The 21,654-nt window shown below is 41.1% G+C and overlaps 3 protein-coding genes across 3 annotated transcripts in view; all 3 read left to right on the top strand.

Annotated features, from left to right (window-relative positions):
* Positions 1 to 3,185: 3,185 nt before the first annotated feature.
* Positions 3,186 to 4,699, top strand: LOC125900812 (rho-related GTP-binding protein RhoV-like). The gene is made up of 3 exons (XM_049596047.1): positions 3,186 to 3,917; positions 3,993 to 4,051; positions 4,135 to 4,699. Exons 1-3 carry the CDS (start codon positions 3,758 to 3,760, stop codon positions 4,582 to 4,584), a joined length of 669 nt encoding a protein of 222 aa, XP_049452004.1. The 5' UTR covers positions 3,186 to 3,757; the 3' UTR covers positions 4,585 to 4,699.
* A 3,023-nt stretch (positions 4,700 to 7,722) lies between these two features.
* Positions 7,723 to 19,740, top strand: LOC125900811 (zinc finger FYVE domain-containing protein 1-like). Its single transcript, XM_049596046.1, has 11 exons — positions 7,723 to 9,187; positions 9,280 to 9,784; positions 10,997 to 11,211; positions 11,444 to 11,550; positions 11,667 to 11,775; positions 11,908 to 12,005; positions 13,347 to 13,464; positions 13,583 to 13,753; positions 13,985 to 14,165; positions 14,280 to 14,393; positions 17,992 to 19,740. The coding sequence occupies exons 1-11, from the start codon at positions 8,678 to 8,680 to the stop codon at positions 18,219 to 18,221; spliced, it is 2,358 nt and encodes a 785-aa protein (XP_049452003.1). The 5' UTR covers positions 7,723 to 8,677; the 3' UTR covers positions 18,222 to 19,740.
* A 928-nt stretch (positions 19,741 to 20,668) lies between these two features.
* LOC125901341 (zinc finger protein DPF3-like) overlaps positions 20,669 to 21,654 on the top strand; it is a 29,247-nt gene continuing 28,261 nt past the window's right edge. The window contains exon 1 of the mRNA XM_049596997.1: positions 20,669 to 20,743. Coding sequence (XP_049452954.1) covers positions 20,712 to 20,743 — 32 coding nt within the window. The 5' untranslated portion in view covers positions 20,669 to 20,711. The remainder of the gene's footprint in view (positions 20,744 to 21,654) is intronic.

The following is a 21,654-nucleotide window of genomic DNA, read 5'->3' on the forward strand; positions in this document are numbered from 1 at the left end:
GAAGGAGAGGGGAAGGGTTTCCATTATGTGAGGTCTCAGTGTGATGGAAGCACCCATCCTGCTCTAATCCCCACCACTTAAGAGCCCAGGCGATATCTACTTAAAGAGACATTATGCAGGAAATGTTATGCAAATGGCTTGTTTATCGCTTCATCTCCCTGTCAGCCACTTGTTTCGTGCTCCGTCTGCAGTGTGCCATGCTGATCTCTGGCTTAGGGAAGAGCATAATCTTTTAACACCTATCTGGCAGATTTCTCTATTGTTGTCAGATCTGATATGCGACAGGAACTTGAGTCACTTGCTGGGTTTACTTTATAACAACCAGAGCAATATTTCAGGGAGACATGGGGGGCACCTGAGGTTATCTCTCTGTATATATTTGCATTAATTCACATGAGGCAGTCAGCACGCGTGCAGTGAATTTTGAAGTGTGCTGTGTGTATATGGGGGGCTCTCCCTAAGCTGCACACACTGGGAGACCCTTACTAAGCAGATTACCTCTGTAAATCTGTGTCAGGATATGTTTCTGCATGTCTAGTCATGCAAAAAGAGAAAGCGTGAGAATGCGGACACAAAGCATGTTTACAGTATCAGATACACATCCCTGTTGAGTGTCTCCAGACACTGAGCCACTGTTAAAGTCATCTGCTGACATCTGCTGCACAAGTTAAGGTACATGCAAACACATTTGCATACAGTTGCACACTGCCTGCATATGTGCATTTGTAGCATTGAAGATGATAAAAGTAGCTTTAACAGGAAATAGAATCTTTGGATGTGGAGGTATTTAAAGACTGTTTCCTGTGTTTGACATTTACCTTGAATTAAGGAACACAAGCATTGTGACTCACAGCTGCCAGAGGTGTAGCATGGGAGCCGAGCTGGCAACATGACGTGTGTCCGAGAGGAGGAGGGCGGGGGGGGGGGGGGGGACCAGATGTTGTCCTCCTACCGTGGGGAATAAACTCTATCACTCACAGCGCAGGTGGTGGGAAAGGGGGGGAGAGAAAGGGAGAAGAGAACGAGTGAGCGAGAAACAACGGCAAACAGGAAGCAGGGACCTTACAACACAATGCTCGCAGAGTTTCCTGCAGGCTCAGACAGATAAGGAGCAACACTTTGTTTAAAGCTGTATTTTCACCCACAAACGTTTCCCAATCTCGAAAACCATGTCTTACAATGCTCGTACGATTCCTCTGCACTTCACCTGGGATCATGTGGATTTTGAGTTTTTGAATGTGTACCTTCAACCTTAATATCTCAAACTATATGCCTGCAGTAGTGCGTTTAACAAAAGCAAAGTACAGTAAGGAAATGTCTAATTATTATAATGACCGTTGCTATTGTTACCATTATGACAATGTTGGCCTACGTCATGAGGTCAGGGGCCAGACACAATAAGCATCATCAGCAGCACATTCCTTATCTTAAACACAAGCATGAATCCCACACTTTCATGTGAAACAGCAATGCATAACTACATAATAATGTCACACAATGCAAATAAACATTGTTAATGCCTGGATGTGACAGTCACAACTTCTTTAGACTGTAATGAGGTGTGACTGGCTAGGAAAGAACAGTTAATCCACACCTGACACTCCCTTTTGTGCATGTTGTTCTGCACTAGTCATTACACTGGTGCATCTAGTGCACACTCCAAATGAGCATTATTTATTCACTGGCAGTTTTGCATTACAATCCGCAAGTGAATGTTTATGACTGTGGAATTGTGGGGATTTTAATTTCTAGTAACTGCGTAATATTATTTGTGTGCATTAATGAACCCAGTCACCCTTGAAAAACGACAGGATGAAAGATGACACATGAAGTTTGTGCTATAAACTGCAGCCGGTGACAGACTAACAATGCCCCCTCAGCTGTGCCCTTTGCCCCTTTTACATGGGAGAATAAAGCTGCCTTCTAAAAACTGAATTTATAGATTGGAAACACATGAACAATATGACAAGGTGATGACAAACAAGGGTGTGAGTTTTGTTTCAACGTTAGGGAGAGACACATATGAACTGGGGGGTGTAGCAGTCCTCTGCCAGAAAATTATGAGCATCAGGCACTTTTTTTTCTGAACCAAGTGATGGTCTAAATATCTTTTATTTTGTCAAAAATAAAAGTACTTTCAGGTTTTCATTTGTTCTAAATCTTGAATGCCTGTGTTTCCCCTGACATCTACACCTGTGCTTGGCTAACAAGTAATGAAATGAATTGTGACATGAAAAACAGGTCTTTTGTTAAAAATGTCAGGCTTAACTTCTCAGTCCCACTTGAAAATTAACAATACACAATACAGTGTACACACAGAGTTCATGAATACTCACCAAGTTCTGTTCAACAACTTGACAACAACGTCTGGATGAAGCGCAATGTGGACACCAGCATGGAAACGCCACAGCTGGAGCAACATTGCCCTCTATGGACCAATAATGGTATTACACTCAATAATCAAATAAATTCAGTAAGGACATTACTGAACAACAGACACTGCGAGACGTAGGCGCAAATTGGGGGAAGGACGTTTTTTTTTACATGACAGGGTTGCCTGAAAATAAGATTTTCCAAGCCCTGACAACAAGTCATGATATTACTAAAACATATTACACAAAATACACTATTTTTTGCTTTATAATATTTCACTCTCTCTATAGTAGGAGTTGAGTGTTGGAGGATATATGGGTGATTCAACTATCTGAACTGTGTGTCCCTGACAAAAAACAAAACAAAACACGTTATTTATTTTTGTTTTTATTTATTAGGTGTAGCTATATAAAAACTTCCCTTTAATGTGTAGGTTTTGCTGTATTTTCTTTGCCCCTGAGCCAAATTTTGGACAGTCAACCCTGCTTGAATTGAAATTTAATACTGATCTAACATTAACGTCAAATACAAACGACACATGAACACCCAGGTTATTAAAATTAATCTACGATACATGTCCCTTGGAATTAATGTAATTTCCACTTCTCTGTAAAATGTAAATTTAGTGAGATTTTTTTTATTTTTATTTTTATTTTATTTATTTATTTATTTATACTTGGCGACCACCACATTAGTCACGTGACAGCAGAGCACATGGCTGAAGATATCAAGGTATGTTTTTGTGGAAGGACGAGTATGTTTCCTGGCTGTCATTTCCAAACAGCTTATATTTCCTTTGACTGTACAAATAAACGGCATTTTATATCGTGCAGCCAATTTCGTGTACAGTTATATTTAATACCACTAGCAAGCAAGCATAGGCCTATCATGAGATTTTTTAATGTGACAAAATGTCATTTACACAACATCACAGAGGCACATGGAAATGAAATGACAATGCAAGTGATATTTTACTGAAAACACTGTATGTATCCCCAAATATGTGGTAGATTTTGTTAAAGTTTCCAGACCAAAATGGACCATAGTTGAAGAATGACATACGTTTACATATCTATACAAAATAGATCGCACTACCACCATATCATGAAGCATTCAAGGTGACATCAGCTGACTTTGAGCAGCGGTCAGGCCCGTCTTAGTGGGAGTGACTATGTAAATCAGCATCAAAGGGACACAGACTAAATGCTGGGGCATCCCTCATCTGATTGGGCGCCTTTGTTCTTTCAAATCGAGGTGTCCTCTCTCCTTTATTGGCACCAACGGGCCCCTGAGGGGGACAAGACATGTTTTACAGTAACACTGTCCTCCATGCTGCATGGACTGTTACACTGCTGGCATGATGGAGTGACACTGTAAAGGAAAGATGGCCTGTCAGAGACATGATAAACCAAACAGACTGAAGGAAGAGCTGAGCTGCATGCTGGTTGGTGATGGAGCTGTGGGAAAGACCAGCATGATCATCAGCTACATCTTCAATGGATACAACAGCGAGTACAGACAAACAGCGTTTGATGTTTTCACTGGTGAGTAAAGGTTATGTTATAAAGGTTAATGGCTGCTTGACTCAGTGGTTAAACTGATTTCTGCTTGACTTCCAGGTTTGGTTCATGTGAGTGGAATTCCAGCTCGAATCAAGCTGATAGATACTGCTGGACAGGTAAATGCTCCATGCCACATTATGATTTCTTTACCAGAACAGTTTGTCCTTCCCTCCTAATATCTCCTTGTCTGATCTGACAGGAGGAGTTTGGTCACCTTCGCTCTCTGTGCTATGCCCACGTGGACGTCTTCATCCTCTGCTTCAGCCTGGTCAACCCCGTCTCCTTTGAGAACATCACCTCTAAATGGATCCCACAGATCAGAGCCGGCAACCCGACCTCTCCCATCGTCCTGGTTGGAACTCAGTCAGACCTTTGCCACAATGTGGACGTCCTCATTCATCTGGACGAGCGCAACACCAAACCAGTGCACTTCAGGCGGGCCAGAAGGCTATCACGCAGGATCAGAGCTCATGGCTACGTGGAGTGTTCAGCTCTGACACAGCACAACCTCAAAGATGTGTTTGACTGTGCTATATTTGCTGCCATCAAGCACAAGAGCACTGGCACCAAATCTAAAAAGCTCAGCCTGCTCAAGCGTTTGAAGACTTTTTGTGATTGTGGATGGAAGAAAATCTCCAGATTCATCTGATGTGGAACCAAAGAGTGGATTAACTGTTGCTACTGTGATTAGTGGAGGCAGTTTTTGGGGGATTCTTATGACAAATCATGCATTTATATCAAACTATTTCTCCGCAGAATATGAACTATACAACCTGCACTGACATGCATTCAAATGTGACACTATCTATCCAACATTGTTGTATTAAGAAGGCTTTGTATTCTGCTCTTTTTTATTTTCTCTTTCCTTCATCTCCTTTATTTGTTGCTGTTGTCCATATTTCTGTTTGTATGTGTGTCAGAGGTTTGTAATAAATGCACTACAGTTTAAAACACCGAATTGCCACTCACTGTTTTTTCAGGGATTGCTTTATTTATATAAATGTGAGCACATACAGTCTGTAGATCCTGCAGTGCGAGATACTGTCAGTGAAGAAATGGAGGGAAAACACAAAGTGCTATTTGAGACAAATGGTTCCTGCTGATTCTTTGAAGTGCTACTTTACAAGACAAAAGCCATTTAGATCCATCCTCTGTGTGAAAGCTTATCTGCTGGGGCATGTTAATCCAAATTACTTTTAAAACAGCCACACACGGACTTCTCTTTAATAAAATGATGACCAATTTTAATACCAGTAATTAGGGTTTGCCCCAAATTATCGTGATATCAACAGAAACCAGTACAAAAGATGAACTGTGATATTTGGAGTATCTTATCAATATCTTATTATGTTGCATAATCTCTACTCATTTGAAGAGCACAAACAACACTAAAGAAGAAACACAAGACCCAACAAATAACACATTATCTGCAAAGTAATCTCAAATATGTGGCTTCTTGCTTTCATCCTGTAATAGTCTGAGTGTCATGTAGGAAAGACTAGGTGAGAAAAATGTGACACTTCCCCTCCTTCAACAATTGTTGACACACAACAGTGTTAGGGAGTGGTGAGATACATGTAATTTAACCAGTAGTTCAATCACATTTTGCAGTAGCTTGCTAGTAGTTCAACTACATTCATATTTGCACAAAGATGCAAGTAATTCAATTACTTTTTTTTTTTTTTTTTTTTTTTTTTGCTTTTTTTGTGTAGCTAACTACTGAAACTATACAAACAATGTTGTGGCATAAAAGGAAAGGAATGATTTAATTATTTTATCATATTTTTTAATTGCTTCTCTGCTGTAATTGAACCGCCACTGACAAATCACAATTTGCCTCACAGGGCTTTACAGCATACAACATCCCTCTGTCCTTTGGACCCTCACAGTGGATAAGGAAAAACTCCCCAAAAACCCTTTAACGGGGGAAAAATGGTAGAAACCTCAGGACGAGCAACTGAGGAGGGATCCCTCTTCCAGGACGGACAGACATGCAATAGATGTCGTACAGAACAGATCAACATGATAAATTAACAGTAATCTGTATGACACAATCAGACCGAAAGAGGAGAGACAGAGAGAGATGCAGGACAGACGGTAATGACAGTATCTTACAACAACATTAATTTAAGTAATAATATTATGATAATAATTACGGCTATTGTGGTACAATATGTATAGGTATAGTATATGTATGTGACTATCATATATTAATCTATACCTACAACATATTGTATGTATGTACATATTGTGCCCTAGTGCACACATTGTCTCATCACATTATCAAACAGAGACTCAGCACTTGAAAACATCAGCATATATGTTACAAAGCAATCATCATTGCATCTGTATATGACAAAAAAAAACCCCAAAAATAAGAAATTATTAATTTAATTTAATCCTTTTATGGTTTATTTATAGTTTATGTAGAATAAGCATAGACATGTGTTATAGATTATGGATGCTACTGACTATTTTACAAAAATAAATAAATGGTACATGCCTGCTCTCTCTATGGGCCTCCCCACCCCACAGGCCCCAGTGCAACACCACTGCCTGCACTATCTGTATTTACGCCCCTACTATTGATTATTGCTATTCATTAACAAATGTTCAGTGAAGTAGGTGCAGAAGTTATTTGGCTAAATGAGTAATCCTGCCTGGTGCAAAACCCCCTGTTGGACTCTTGTTTATGGAAGGCAGGTGCATGACTGTTGGACACTGGAACTGAATAAATTCATTCATTCATTCATTCATTCATTCATCTTCTAACCGCTTCATCGCTTCCTATCCCAGCTGACATCAGGCGAGACCCTGGACAGGTCGCCAGACTATCGCAGGGCTGACACATAGAGACAGACAACCATTCACGCTCACATTCACACCTACGGACAATTTAGAGTTATCAGTTAACCTAGTCCCCAATCTGCATGTCTTTGGACTGTGGGAGGAAGCCGGAGTGCCCGGAGAGAACCCACGCTGACACGGGGAGAACATGCAAACTCCACACAGAAGGGCTCCCACGCCCGGGATCGAACCGGCAACCCTCTTGCTGTGAGGCGACAGTGCTAACCACCACACCACCATGTCACCCAATAAATTAATTTATTAATTTAAAATAAAATAAAATAAATAAAATTAGATTAAATTAAATTAAATTAAAAACCAAAACAAACAAACAAACAAACAAAAAAAGCTGACATTCCTTGCACTTCCCTTGAATTATTTTATAATTATAATTTCAATTTTATAATTGTTGTTTTTTTTTTTTATGACCTGCAAACAAGTTGGCACTTTTTGCAATAAACTCAATTTAGTGTAATTTTGTGTTGGCATTTTGTGTCATATTTTGTTCTAATTTTGTATCATATATACATTGTCAATTTGATCATTTTTATTTATTTATCATTATTATTATTATTTTTTTTTTTTTATTTTATTTTTTTTTTTTTTACAGAGTGTGACCTGCTTTTTCTAAGTAGTTAATCCGACCAGATTTCTCCCTTTGGTAGTTTTACTGTAGTTTCATTTATTTCAGTGCCTTCAAATTAGCCTCCCCAACAGTGCATGCAGAACACCCAGACCCTGCAGCCCTAATAAATAATTAGGTTTTATGGCGGTGGCCGTTTAAAAGTTCAAATCTGATTTTGTGAACACCTGACAGCAGAAACTGTTGACTCAGCTCGGGTGCCTTCAGAACTCCATTTCCCATCATGCAGCAGCGCGTTAGTCTCCTCTGACCCTGTGACTGAAAATAATCTGATCAGCTGATCTGACCTGGCAACAAAATAACGTAGCTAGAGAGAGCTCTGCCAGGGAGGGGGCTGAAGAACAAAACAATGACACTGCTCGGAAAGATTCAAAGACACTAACACTTTTTAAAAGAGTTTCTAGAAACGGAGCAGCGCGGATTTCCCTCCCGTTTGAAAAGCAGAAGAGTCCGCTGGTATCCGAGCTGTTTGACATCGCCTGCTTGTTGTTTTTGTTGAGATGTTGTTACAGCTCAGTTGACAGACTGAAGGCTAGCTGCTTGTTTGGACGGCTATGAAGTGTTGGAGCTTGCTGGCCCGCTAATTAAAGCTTTTTCTTTGGGAAAAAAAGTTAAAGCTGTCCGTCGAAACCAACTAGCTGTGAGCTAAGTGTTGCTGCTTGGATGCCAAAATATCCACCGAGTTTGCTAGCGAGCTACTGAGGGTCAGTTTGCTAGCTAGCCTGTTGTTAGCATCAACATTTGCACATTCATCCTTTCAGGGAGAGCTCATTGTCTTGGTCGGTACTGGCTACCTGTACATGTTTCTGTATTATTTTACAGTTTTATCCGCTAACCTTAAATATTATTTATGTAATGCTAAAGCTAAATGCTAACTTTGGTTCATGAACAAGCTAACTACTAGTGTTAAAGAGATATCAGGTGTAACTCAAAGAGACGGCTGTTTGTGCTCCACTGCCTCACTGTTAGTTGCACTAAATGACTTTAATAAAAGCCTTTTAAGTGTTTTAAATTCATAAGGAAGCTAGCTTATTGTGTTATTGTTTAGAGTTGCAGAGTAGAGTTGGATCATCATCATTGGATCTGCTACCATGCAGCTGTTGTAACTTGATTTAGTCTTTGTGTTTGGACAATTTATTTGTCAGTGTTACTGCATGTTGTACATTTTTCATTAACTGCTGTTGGACATAGCTGCTACTGTTGCTACTCCAACAAGCACTGCTCTGTATTCAAGTTTACCTTGTAAGAAACGATGAGTGGGAATGGCTCATCTTCAGAAAAGGGAGTCAACACCAGCCTAATATGTCAAGAGAGTTATACCTGTGGTGGCTCTGAGGAGGCTGCATTTGAGTGTGATGAATGCAAAAGCTTGCAGTGTGTCCGTTGTGAGCTCGAGCTCCACAGTCAGGAGCGTCTGAAGAACCATGAGCGGGTTCAGATAGGACCTGGGCACGTCCCTTACTGTGACAACTGTAAAGGAGGTAACGGAGACAATGGCAAACGCCATAGATCTGTGGTCCGTTGCCAGAACTGCAAAGTTAACTTGTGCCAAGACTGCCAGAAACGCACCCACAGCGGAGGCAACAAAAAGAAACACCAGCTCACATCTTATCCCCCACCGCCCAAACCTGCTGAGGTCAACTCCGTCCAGATGTCTGTCCCAACTGCTGTCGAAATAGCCGATGAGACCAAATCTCAGAGAGCAAAACTTCTGGAGAACATTTCCAGTTTTCTCTTGGTTGATGAGAACGAGGACATGCAGGTGAGTTGTGCAAAAGTCACACTTGTCTTTGAGTAGGAAAAGACTCAAAACACCTCAACATATTATCTCTTCTTACTTTTGTTTCCCTGAAGATAAAAGATGAGTCTTCATTTGTGAAGAGCCTGAGCTGTAACCCTGACCAGCTGTTGAAGGTGGTGTCCATCTTCGGCAACACTGGAGAGGGCAAATCCCACACCCTGAACCACGCCTTCTTCATGGGCAGAGAGGTGTTCAAAACTTCTCCCACACAGGAGTCCTGCACCGTGGGCGTGTGGGCGGCGTTTGACCCCTTCCGTAACGTAGTGGTCATCGACACGGAGGGGCTGCTCGGGAACAGTTCCAAACAGGGCCAGAGAACCCGCCTGTTGCTCAAGGTGCTCGCCATATCCGACCTCATCATCTACCGCACCCACGCCGACCGTCTCCATGACGACCTCTTCAAGTTCCTCGGGGATGCCTCAGATGCTTACTTGAAGCATTTCACCAAGGAGCTGAAGGCCACGACGGCCCGCTGTGGCCTGGATGTCCCTCTGTCCACCTTGGGCCCTGCGGTGGTCATCTTCCATGAAACAGTGCACACTAAGCTGCTGGGTTCAGGTGAACACTTGTGTCACTCCCTAGTTCTGCTAGGAATGTTTATAGTGTCTGTTGCACATTAACTAGACAAGTCAACGCTTTAAACATAATTTTACTAGAAAAAGTCCATTAAAACTAAAAACTAAAATACTCTGTGACTGTATCACCATGAAGGTAGGTCTGCACCACCCTAAGGGACGACAGGAGGTGTCTTTAAAGTAAACTAATGGATCAGTCCTGCAGATAATGACAGGTTCAGCAAATATTAGCCCACAGCCTACTTTAACATCACAGGAGGTAGCAACCTGCAGTCCAGCTTTTTGTGAAATGTGGACACACTGCTTTTTGGACTATAAAGAAAACTGAGCATGCTGTGTAGTTAAGTCAAAAATGTCACATATTTGTAGCGATAATCCAACAGCCAGTTTTTGTTGATGCAACCTATACTTTACATTTCTGTCAACCATTTTCCAGTGTGTGCAGTCTACTGCAGTTTAAATGTCACTGTGTCGGAGGGAGAAAAAACACATTCAGGATAAGGCTGGCCTTGGAGCATAAAGTGTACATGATTTGTCGTAAATGTGCTAAAACACAAAGGCACACTGGTAGAAGCCTTTCAGGACTTGGGACAACAAATGTAACGTTAAAAAGTGAGCTACACGTGTTTGCTCATAGATTTATCAAGTATGTGAGTTTTATTTTTGGACTAATGGCTGATTCTACAACATTCTTGCTGCTTTTGTATATCATTTTTTTTGTCTCTTTACCAGGGATAGCAAGATATCAGGTTTTCACTACACCATTATTGTGGCCAAAAGAGTTCACAAAAAAGATATAGTTGTGATTTATCAGTCAAATTCAACTTCAGCTTTGTATATTGTGCGTTTTGTCTCTTTTTGTCAAATGAATCACACTTAAAATACGAGTGTAGGCAGGTTGAGATAGATTCTGTAACCGTACAAAAGCGTGCAAAAAGAGCGAATACACTTAATGTGTAGGGAAAGGGCAAACGTGGGGCTGGGGGAGGGAGACAAAGCAAGAATGGAAAGAAATGGAAATGGAAAAGAGGTGCTGGATTATTTATGAGACATGTACATACATATATGTGTATTATTCACATGATTTCAATATGAATTGTGTTGTACCTGATGCATAGACAAACGCCAATAGTTTATCTGCAGTACATTGTGATCACACTCTATGGTAACCTATTCATCTGTGTTTCATTTTTAGATAAGTCGTCTGAGTCAGTAGATCGGCTGCTGTTGGAGCGCTTCAAGAAGCTTTCCCGTTACCCAGACGCCTTCAGTTCGGTGCAGTACTGGGGCACGCAGACTCTCAGCCCCCCGACTGACTTCTGTGGCCTGCAGAACAAACTGGAGCAGCTCCTGGATAACAACGCCACCCGTTCTCCACGCACCCCTGTGGTCATCTTCAAAGCCCTGCAGGTAGGGCTGTAGGCCTGTGTTGAATATCAGCCAGCACTGAGCTAAACTGATGCACAGTTTGCCTTTAAACTGGTTCCTGGATTAAGATAAAGATGTATTTAAGTTTCATGTTACTGTATGTAAAATGTATCTGTTCTTTCTAAGCAATATTACCGTATGCATGAAGAGGAGGTGCAACACTTAGTTTCGTCTGGGTCTAGCTAATTTTTGCTGGTCCCTGATTATCCCACAGGCACTGAGCGAGCGCTTTAATGGAGAAATTGCAGGTGAGCTTGTAGCCCACAGCTGCTTCTTTCCCGACGAGTACTTCACCTGCTCCAGCCTGTGCCTCAGCTGTGGGTCAGTACCTCCCGCCCTTTAAAAGGAAAATTATCACCACAATTGCCTCTCCTTCTATCTCACGCTCTCATGCTTTCAACATTGTTTAACATTCTGACACTTTACTTTTATCCCAGATCTGGCTGCAAGAACAGCATGAACCACTTAGGAGAAGGAGTGTGCCACGAGGCAAAGCATCGTTGTCGTTATTCTGCTCAGTATGATAATCGCATTTACACCTGTAAGGTAAGCACGGTGGCTCTACTTTATCACTTAGACAGAACTAATCCTTCTCTCTACACCATTGACTGTGTAATTACTCTTGTTCCATGACTAATGAGATTAAAGTTAAAGTCATTGTGTGGTGCATCACTTCAGGGTTGCTATGAAGGGGGAAAGGAAGTGGTGGTTGTTCCAAAGACCTCGGCTTCCTCTGACTCTCCGTGGCTGGGCCTCGCCAAATACGCCTGGTCTGGGTGAGTAGCAGCTGGATGACCTGCAGGATGATAATAATAATAATAATCATACTACTACTACTACTAATACTGCTAATTATAATAATGATAACAAAAATAATATAATGAAGTTTATTTATAGAGCTCTTTTAATACAGGAGATGTAGCCCACAGTGCTTTGCAATAAAAAATAATAATGAAAATAAATAAAGATAAAAATGCAACACATTAAAACAAGGGCAAATAGACAATAAAATTAGAAAACAATAATATTAGAAAATTATAAAAAAAATATATATTAAAAAAACATTAGAAAATAATCAAGTGAAATAAAAAAAAAAAAAGGAATTTAGGAATAATAAAGATTAGAGAATTGGAACAACTCCAATTCCAAATATGTCAGGATGCTATGTAAAACGGACATAAAAACAGAATGCAATTGTTCGCAAATCCTTTTTGACATGGAGTGGGTAAAATAATTAGTAGCTATTCACATGAAATTTGGACCAAGACATTCGGATTAACTCAGTAAATTTACACAGATAAGGAAACTGTAACGTTTCAGTCCAAAAAGTTTTGTGCAATAAAGTGGAATGACAGGAAAAACTTATTGAACATGCTAATGGCATTAATTTAATACTTGGAGAAGCAAGACACTTTCTCTCTGAAGAAATTAATCTCTCAGTGTTTAGATGGGATTTGGGCCCATTCTTCTGCGCAGACAGTCCTTTAATCTTGAAGATTTTGGGAAGCCTGTTTGTCAATCTTATAAAAGAATTTAACTCTCAAAACTTAAACTAGTAGTGTCCTCAGTTCCCAAACACTTACTGAGTGTTGTGTAAAGAAGAGTGCATATAACACAGTGGTAAACTCAGAATGAGTCTATATTTACAAAAACACAATAAAGGTTTATCAGTTTGAACATTAAATGTCTTGTCTTTGTACTGTATTCAATGGAATATCGGTCGAAAGGGATCTGCTTTTTTTATTCACAGTTTACGGAATTAGGGAATCGGGGTTGTACAATGATAATAACATTTATTAAAAGCCAAGTATAGGTTTAAAATGTTCACAGGGCCTGCGCCTCTCATAGCTCTTACAGAGCATTACATAATATTGGAGCCTAGTTGCAAAAGCTGCCCTGCATATTTCAACCGTAACAACCCTAACCTTAACCATAACCCTTGGGTCAGGCTTATGTTACCTTTTCGCGAGCCTAATTTTAGCACTGCTGTTACAGACTCTGACCTAAAATCTAATTAGTCTATTTTCATCATCTTACATGTTCCTAGTTGTACTTTAGATATTTACATTCATATTTTCACACAGACTTGCACATTTATGTATCTGCTGTGTGTTAAGGTATGTGATTGAATGTCCCAACTGTGGAGTGATCTATCGGAGCCGTCAGTACTGGTACGGGAACCAGGACCCTGTGGATACAGTCGTCCGCACTGAGATCCAGCATGTTTGGCCAGGGGTAAGAGAAACATGCTGTTTCATTGATTTATCTGATGTAGATTATATGCTCGTAATTGTCTGTTCTCATACAGATGTAGCATTATGGCTAGAGGTAACTAGAGGTCTACTCTTTGCAGTCGGATGGTTTTTTAAAGGACAATAGCAATGCAGCGCAGCGTCTTCTGGACGGAGTCAACCTAGTGGCCCAGTCTGTGTCAGAGCTCAGTGTCAAGCCTGCCAAGGCTGTCACCTCTTGGCTGACAGATCAGATCGCCCCAGCCTACTGGAAACCCAACTCCCTCATCTTGGTGAGTGACACAGACAGCCCCACCCTCTGCCACCCGCCACCAACAGCCAAGTCAACACTTTAGTGTCCAGAGCTGTGTTTACTGTCTGTGCTGTTCTCTGCCTATTACACAATACATGTTTGCAGGTCATAAGTTAAAACCTAGATAGACTCAGCTTGCATCCACCTCCCTCCAGCTCTTTGTCAATAACAGCTTCTGTTGTTGTGTTTTTTTTTCTCTGTCTCGTACAAGGTGTGCCATAAGTGTCACGCAGTCTTCCAGGACAACGACACCAAGCATCACTGCCGTGCCTGTGGGGAGGGCTTCTGTGACGGCTGCTCTTCCAAAGCTGCGCCCGTCCCTGAGAGAGGCTGGGGTCTTGCCCCTGTCAGAGTCTGTGACGTCTGCTTTGAGCAGAGAGCTTCTTACGCAGGTACACACACTCTCAATAATGCCAAATGTCTCTTTTTTTTCCTCTTTTGTGTGTCACTCAGCTGTGTGGCATTCGGGTGAGCTCGGCTTGAGCAAAGATATTTTCTTTGTGCAGAGCTGCATGAGGCAGAGCTTGAGGAGGAAGAAGGTGGAACCCTCGCCAGGAAGGTTGGAGAAGCAGTCACCAACACCATCGGGGTCGTGGTCACTGCTATTGACATCCCACTTGGTGAGTGTTCCTCAAAACAAAACCTTAAGGGGATTGTTACATAACATAAATGTGTGACCCAGTAAATGTATGTGATTGGATACAACGCCCTCTAGTGGCAGAGGCGTAACATGCTCATTTACAGTAAGAGAGAAAAGCGGTGAGGTCTTGTTTCCAGTTTGAACTCTCAAAATGTTATGCGGGAGTCTGACCTGCAAAGCCTCCCTTATAAGGACTATGGGATGCCCTAATGACCTAGTTGTAATAGAGCCTGTACAATTATCAAAAAGCTCACAGTCCACACAGTGGCAGTTGATTCCCAACCTGCTTAGTGTGTGTACTGCTTCAACGTTATGTATGAGTGACTGAAATTATATGTGTCATCAAGCAGAGTGAATGACTGTAGCTTGTTGTTCTTGCCAATAAAAAAAGTTTATGGACTACAAATTTAAAATCCTCCCACACACACTGGCTACAGAACTTGAAACTGCCTTTGACAATCTCCTCAGGACATGTCAGTGAAGTTCTCTGCTCCCTAATGTTTCACATTTCAGTTCTTGTATCTGCTGTTTAGTCGTATTGCAAAGGTGAAACCGATGACCAGTTATCCTGTTTATTCAGTTCACTTTACGAGACATCCTGCTGTAAACTTAACTCACCTTAGTTGTATATTTGTTGAGTCAATAACATAAATGTTTTGAGGTTTCCTGACTTGACATGCATCGAAATTTCTCACAGACTGCACGGTAGTCTGAGTGAGTCACTGCCACACTCTCTGCGCTGATGTCTAGGATGCACTTTGGTCCAGTGTTTATGAGAAGAGCATTTTTTTTATAACAGCCAATATGACTCGTTTCTGTCAAGATAATGAAAATGTGTTTTAGATGGAGAGAACTGGCTCTGCTGCTGGGAAGAGATTGCAAAGAGTTGGCAAGAACAAGTGCTGTACTTGCTCAAATACACACCACAAATCATAGCTATTATTTTCCCTTCAGGTTGTTGTTTCATGCAGGTTTCAAACATATTTGGAAACTCTATTTGTGTAACCCAAAGCACAAGTAGCATGATTATTATTATATGTTAGGCTGCTATGTGAGCCTGTTGTAGACTTACTGTATAATGGCTGGTAAAGGGCACAGATAAATATGTGTTTGATAACCTGATATCCTTCTGAAAACTTCTCCGTATCCATCACCACCCCAAAAATACCTCAAAGCAAGGTCTGCTCCAATCACAACAAAATCCTTACTTCCAAAGCCAAATCTTGTTTCCACGTTTCCATGGATACCCCAACCAAGACAGCTAGGGATGTGGTAGTTGCACTGTTTGTGCACTTCAGACAGCAGTGAGGAAAAATGAGCATGGTTAGAGCTTCAGTAGAGCAATTGCAACTGGCAACTGAACTGTCGATAGTCTAGTGTTTTAGTTAGAGTTAGTGAACGCACCCCTGAATTAAAGGAATAGTTGGACATTTTGGGACATTCATGTTTTAGAGGGAGGTTATGTGCTGGACTTTTTTCTTGCCAGGAGCAGTTGCCAGGCAACCAGCGAAGATTATAGGAAGTTATTGCTCACTGCCAAGAAAAAGTCCGGGACGTAACCCCCGTAAAACCTCAACTTGCCGCTGTTACACTTCAGTTTTTTCACAGATTAAACAAACAAGATATAACGTGTTAATCAGTGAGCTTCAGAATCAGTAGAGCAGAATTTGTCACCTTTGGACAGAGACATTGATATGCTCCGCAGTATATCGGCCTATTAATCAGGTTATTCATCAGTGCCCTTTACTAGTAAATATTAGAGCTGCAATGATTAGTCAATCAATCAGTTAATCGATTAATTTTTTCAATGATGTACCCCCTTTTAAATACTTTTTCAGCTGAGTACCCCCCTGAGGACTGCAAAACATTTTGGGTAGAAACAACTAGTGAGCAAACATGAACATGACTGCGGTTAAATGTGGTTCATCAAACCTTCACATTACATTTTTATTGAACTTAATGTAGTATAATGATTATAGGAATTACGCATGTCCGATATTTTTTACATGAACATTTTAAAGTAATCTCACGTACCCCCTGCAGCACTCCAAAGTACCCCCACCCCCATTTGAGAAACACTAAATCAGTTGATTGACAGAAAGTTAATTGCCAACTTTTTTGATAATTGAATAATCACTTTATTAATGTTTTAAGCAAAAAAAAAAAATCCAAACATTTTCTGGTTTCATGCTTCCTAAATGTGAGAATTTAACGATGGTCTTTGTGATACGTGATAGTAAACAAGATAGCTTTGGATTTTTGAACTGGTGCTGACGTCACCTTAGGCTGAGTCCAGTGTTTATGCTAAGCTAACCTAACAGACATGAGAGAGTTATCCATAAGTCATTTGACTCGCTCAAACGAAAATGGTGATTTTTGTTAGCTGTTAGGTGGCGTTACACATCACTGAGGCCGTAAGTGTGTCATAGTCACATTTTCTAGTTTAAGAACTCTGTTTTGTCCTATTCTTACACATATTTTTCTTATTTAACAGACAAAATATAACCATATGCCAATCCAAGTTTCTCTCTTTTACCAAACCAAAACCAATGTTAGCTTAATTGCCTTGTTAAAGGAATACTTCACCTATAAAATGACCATTTGTAAACCATTTAGTCATACCATGTTACCCTGAATTCATAAGGAAAACTGTTTTTCTGGCATGCCTCCACAGAAGACAGTGAACATATTGATTTATTGAATAACTGGGGAGCATTTTACACAACAGCAAAACTATATGAAAACATCCATTTACAAACTCTCACAAAACTGGTGTAGTGTGATCCAAGTCTCATTTATCCAGTCATGTGCTCAGCATTTCCCAAACACATGTATTTTTGGGAAGCAATGAGCATATGGCTGTATAAATGAGACTTGGATTATATTGCAGGAGTTGTGTGAGTTTGTAAATGGATGTTTTCATATAGTTCTGCTGGTGTTAACTCCCCGAGCAATCAATAAATGTCTTCTATGGAGTCATACAGGAAAAACAAGTTTTCTCTAGGAATTCAAGATAACACGGCACGACTAACTGATTACAAATGGTCATTCTGTGGGTGAAGTCTTCCTGTAATGCATCATAAAACACAATTCATTAAAACTTGACAGAGACAAAATAAAACTCACCAAACCTATCTGTCTACTGTTAGTGTTTCCACTCCTCCAACAATCACCAACCCTGGTTTAGTTGAAATAAACCACTGAGAACGTACCACTTGAAAACATACAACTCCACTGCTTGTTTGGTCGTCACTGCGAAACCTCACCACAGTGAGTTCGTGACTTCCTGTCAGCTGGTTTGTTTGTGTGGAACTTAGCCTGCTACAACGGTTACAATGGCAACGTACACTTTAAAATGGCCGCCGCTCTGACCATCCTGCTATGTTAATTCTAAAGGGAATGTCCATCTATCTGTTCTATTTCCATGGCGTTATTGATCTTAGCAAGAAAGCGAATGAGCATATTTCCCCAAACTGTCGAACTGTCCCTTTAAATGTCAGTACTATAAAGTTTAAAATGATTTAAAGTGACAGTTTACCCCGACAGATGTGTGTATTCATGTTACATGTCCCCTGCAGGCCTGGTGAAAGATGCCGCCCGTCCTGCCTACTGGGTGCCCGACCAGGACATCCTGTGCTGCCACAACTGCCAGCGCGAGTTCACTGCCAAGCTGTCCAAGCACCACTGCCGCGCCTGCGGCCAAGGAGTGTGCGACGACTGCTCCCCGGAGCGCCGGCCGGTTCCATCGCGGGGCTGGGACCACCCTGTGCGCGTGTGCACCAGCTGCAACCAGAAACCTGAACTTTAACAGGGATGGCCTTCCTTCCGCAGAGCACCGGAGAGAACCACTCACTCACTCAGCTCGCAGTCTGTCACTGCTTTACCTCTGTTACTCTAATGGTTCTGTCTCGTATCTGTGGAAAGGAAGTTTTTAGGCTTATATATATACGTATATATATACTTAGGACATTTAGCAGAGTTCCTGTGGCCTTTGTAGAACAGCCAGAACATGTGAGTTACTTGACTGAGTGTGAAACCTGCATTTCCACTCTGATTATTCAGAGTCAGTATTTTGATTCTTACTGACACGTCCCTGATTTTACGTTACATAAGGCTGTTGAGCTATTTTTCTACTATCAGAAAATATTGAAAAAAATGTATCATTTAAAGAATATTAGCTAGTTGAGAACCCTGTGGGGTTGGTGTGATTAGTTCCCAGCAATTCTTATTATTGAGCATTGTTTCTCTGATGTCGCACGTGTAATGGCAAGGAGATATTTTATATCCGTGCAGGTAACACTGCAGGTTCCATTGCATGCTGTATTGCAACATTTTAGTTTTTGCACTAAGCCTTTTTCAGCTGTTATAGGCTGTTGCTTACCATGGCCAAAATCCAGATATCCAGATGATCAAGTAGCACGTCTCAAGCTGAGCTGAAATCTACCACAGTAGGTCTAGATTGTGGATATCTGGTGTGCCAAAAATCATTCAGGTCACTGTGTCTGTGCTGGCATAATGTTTATATTTTATTTTATGTGGTTGTATGAAGACATAGAGCTATGTTAGAGGAGTGTACATTTGAAACGTTCGAAATTATTTATGTATTGAAGAAAAAAAAAACAACGTATTAACACTCTGGCATGCATGAGAAATCCATGGCCTTTTACTCGTTCAGAGGACGGTCTCTGAACAAACCTCACTATCTTTTACCAAGCGGCAATCTAGCGTATCCATGTTGTAACATGTTTGTATTTCATGATTTGTTTTCTTGACACCTTGATTTTAATTGTTTTCTAAGTATTGTTGTCTGCCTGGTTGTATGGATATTGTTTTGCAGAACTGAAGAAGATCCAAATTTGTCTTTAGACCAGTTTTACATATTACACTCACGCCTCCAGGTTTCAGTAGGCACAGACTGACAGGATAAGGACTCCTGACAACACATTTTAATTCTCCGTTAGAGCTCTTCACAGCTTGTTTTTCCGTTATTGTACATCCGTTATTGATTACGTGTATTTTCTTTCTCTGGTTTTTGTTTGGCATTACTGTATGGATATTTATGTTCTTTGTAGCGACTGTATGCGAACCACTCTTTCTCCCCAGTCTTCTTATTTTTGTCTTTAAGCATAACACAGAAAAATTGATGCTCGAATGTGGAAACCATGAGATATTGAACCATGTTTAGAGACAGAGCTTTAAATCTGGATATCCTACAAAGCACAAGGTGATGCCTTTAACACATATGCTTGTATTTTGTTGTTAAAAATGAGAAAAAAAGGGTCTTTGTCGATTGTAATGTTTGTAGATAAAGTGAATTCTCCCTTTGCTCCCAACGTGGAACTTTTTGGTTCTGATGTCTGATGAGAAAATGTTGTGTCTGCCTTGTCTCAAAATAGATTTATCTGTCTGAATGTTGCATCACACTTTCTCACACACACACACACACACACATCCTCCTCTGAGATGCTAATATTGCACAGTATAGAATAGGAAATACATCGTGTCAGATTACTTGTACTGGAGTTCATTCCCATGCAAATGTGTGCAGTCTGTTGCTTCAGATATCTTATGCATTTTGTGACGTCCAGGGTGCTATCATCGACACTTCTCACCTACAAACTACAAGCCGAGCAGGACTGATTTTAAAAACTGTCGGGGAAACTAACTGTGTGGATACTAAACTGATGGAAGATTTGCATAAGATTAAAGTTGTATCAGCTCCCATCTGTCAAAAACACAATCTGGAATTGCCTCCATGTCTTCAATGTGTGTTTGTGTGTTTAAATCTCCCCGTGTCAAACCACTTACTGTACTGCATGTGGGAGGAATAGATCGTGTGCACGCCTGTGTGTGCTGTGTGAGCCTCGCTTTCCAATCCTCTCCAACACTGCAGCTCCAGATAAAGTGAGGGAAAAAATTATTTGCTCGGTGCTTATTGATGATGATAAATGATTTATAATTATTTTAATAAATAATTAAACACAAGCTTCCATGTTGATAATTCTGTGCCACTTGCGCTGCATGGTGCCAGCACACACCAGGAGGGGAGTTTCACTTGGTACGAATCCAAGCTCCAGTCAGGGTCTCTTTAAAAGTGCTGTTATTCAGTTGTGTACAATATAAATACAAGGGAAAACCCTTTAAAATAATTTTGACAGTTTACCCTATGAGGCCACGCCCCGTCCGCGCATCCTGCAAATCTATTGGTCCACGATTTCACCCCGCGCTCTGATTGGTCCATTCCCGTAGGTTTCCCTCAGAACTGCAAGACGCCGATATTGCGTTACATTGTAGCAAAATGGCGGCTGTCATTCAGAATCCACTAAAAGCGTAAGTAATTTAGACATTTAGGAAATTGTGAATAATTACTTTGTTGCCAACTTGTGCGTTAAAACCGCCTGCTCGTGCATGTGTTTCCCAGCCGTGTGCACACGGCACGTTAAGCTGTCCAAATTCATTTTTGTGTACTTCTTGCATGGCAAAGTAGCCTCGTATACTTCTTTTATTCCACGAGATTTTAACATTTAGTGTCAAACATGTGCGATAGGCTGCCTGACATTTCGACTGCACTACAGGAGCTTTTCCTCGGCACGGCTGTGCATTCAACCCAACACACTGTCGTCTTTCCTGGGCTGTAAATTTATTTGAAAACTGTCGACACAACGTGCCTTTGCGCTGCACCGAATAATTAAAAGCCGATTTTCTCCGTGCTCGGTTGGGCATAGCAGGGGGAATATCGTCTGACATTCCGAAAGTCGTTTATAGTTGGTGTGAATTGTCGACATGTCAACTTTGGCTCCTCCGAGCGCAGACGTGGTCAGGACCCGGTAAAGCAAGCAAGGGAGGAGGCATTTTGTATTTGCATGCTTGCTGGCGAAATCGACAAAAGTGACAGCAATTGGAGTCCGCCGTTGGAAATAGCTTGACACTGTGCTCACATAGCCCGAGCTGTGGTCGGTTTTATCCCTCAACTTCAAAGAAATGCTCCACCTTTTTCTCCATTTCCCCTTTGTTCCTGTGTGTTTCACCAATTCCACTGCCTAACATGTAAGTTAGACCTAGATAGCCTCCTGCTTCTTGTCATTTTATGATATTTAAACTATTATTTTAAGCATTTGTTGACATTTCAGTTGGCATGACAAAAGCGTCCAGGACTGTATTGATGTGTGTTATCATCACCATCACGGCTCCCTGGGACTGTGGAGGTAGAGCAGGCACTCCACTGTGCCTTTAAGTGGAGG

This window comes from Epinephelus fuscoguttatus, linkage group LG14, assembly GCF_011397635.1.
Source record: "Epinephelus fuscoguttatus linkage group LG14, E.fuscoguttatus.final_Chr_v1".
NCBI classification, from domain to species: domain Eukaryota; kingdom Metazoa; phylum Chordata; class Actinopteri; order Perciformes; family Serranidae; genus Epinephelus; species Epinephelus fuscoguttatus.

What these genes read in the sequence shown, in the direction of transcription:
- LOC125900812 (XM_049596047.1), top strand. Translation starts at nt 3,758, where the DNA reads ATGGCCTGTCAGAGACATGATAAACCAAACAGACTGAAGGAAGAGCTG. An exon ending in AGCGTTTGATGTTTTCACTG is followed by an intron (nt 3,918 to 3,992) that starts GTGAGTAAAGGT and finishes CTTGACTTCCAG; the next exon opens with GTTTGGTTCATGTGAGTGGA. An exon ending in TGATAGATACTGCTGGACAG is followed by an intron (nt 4,052 to 4,134) that starts GTAAATGCTCCA and finishes CTGATCTGACAG; the next exon opens with GAGGAGTTTGGTCACCTTCG.
- LOC125900811 (XM_049596046.1), top strand. Translation starts at nt 8,678, where the DNA reads ATGAGTGGGAATGGCTCATCTTCAGAAAAGGGAGTCAACACCAGCCTA. An exon ending in GCCAAATACGCCTGGTCTGG is followed by an intron (nt 12,006 to 13,346) that starts GTGAGTAGCAGC and finishes CTGTGTGTTAAG; the next exon opens with GTATGTGATTGAATGTCCCA. An exon ending in AACCCAACTCCCTCATCTTG is followed by an intron (nt 13,754 to 13,984) that starts GTGAGTGACACA and finishes GTCTCGTACAAG; the next exon opens with GTGTGCCATAAGTGTCACGC.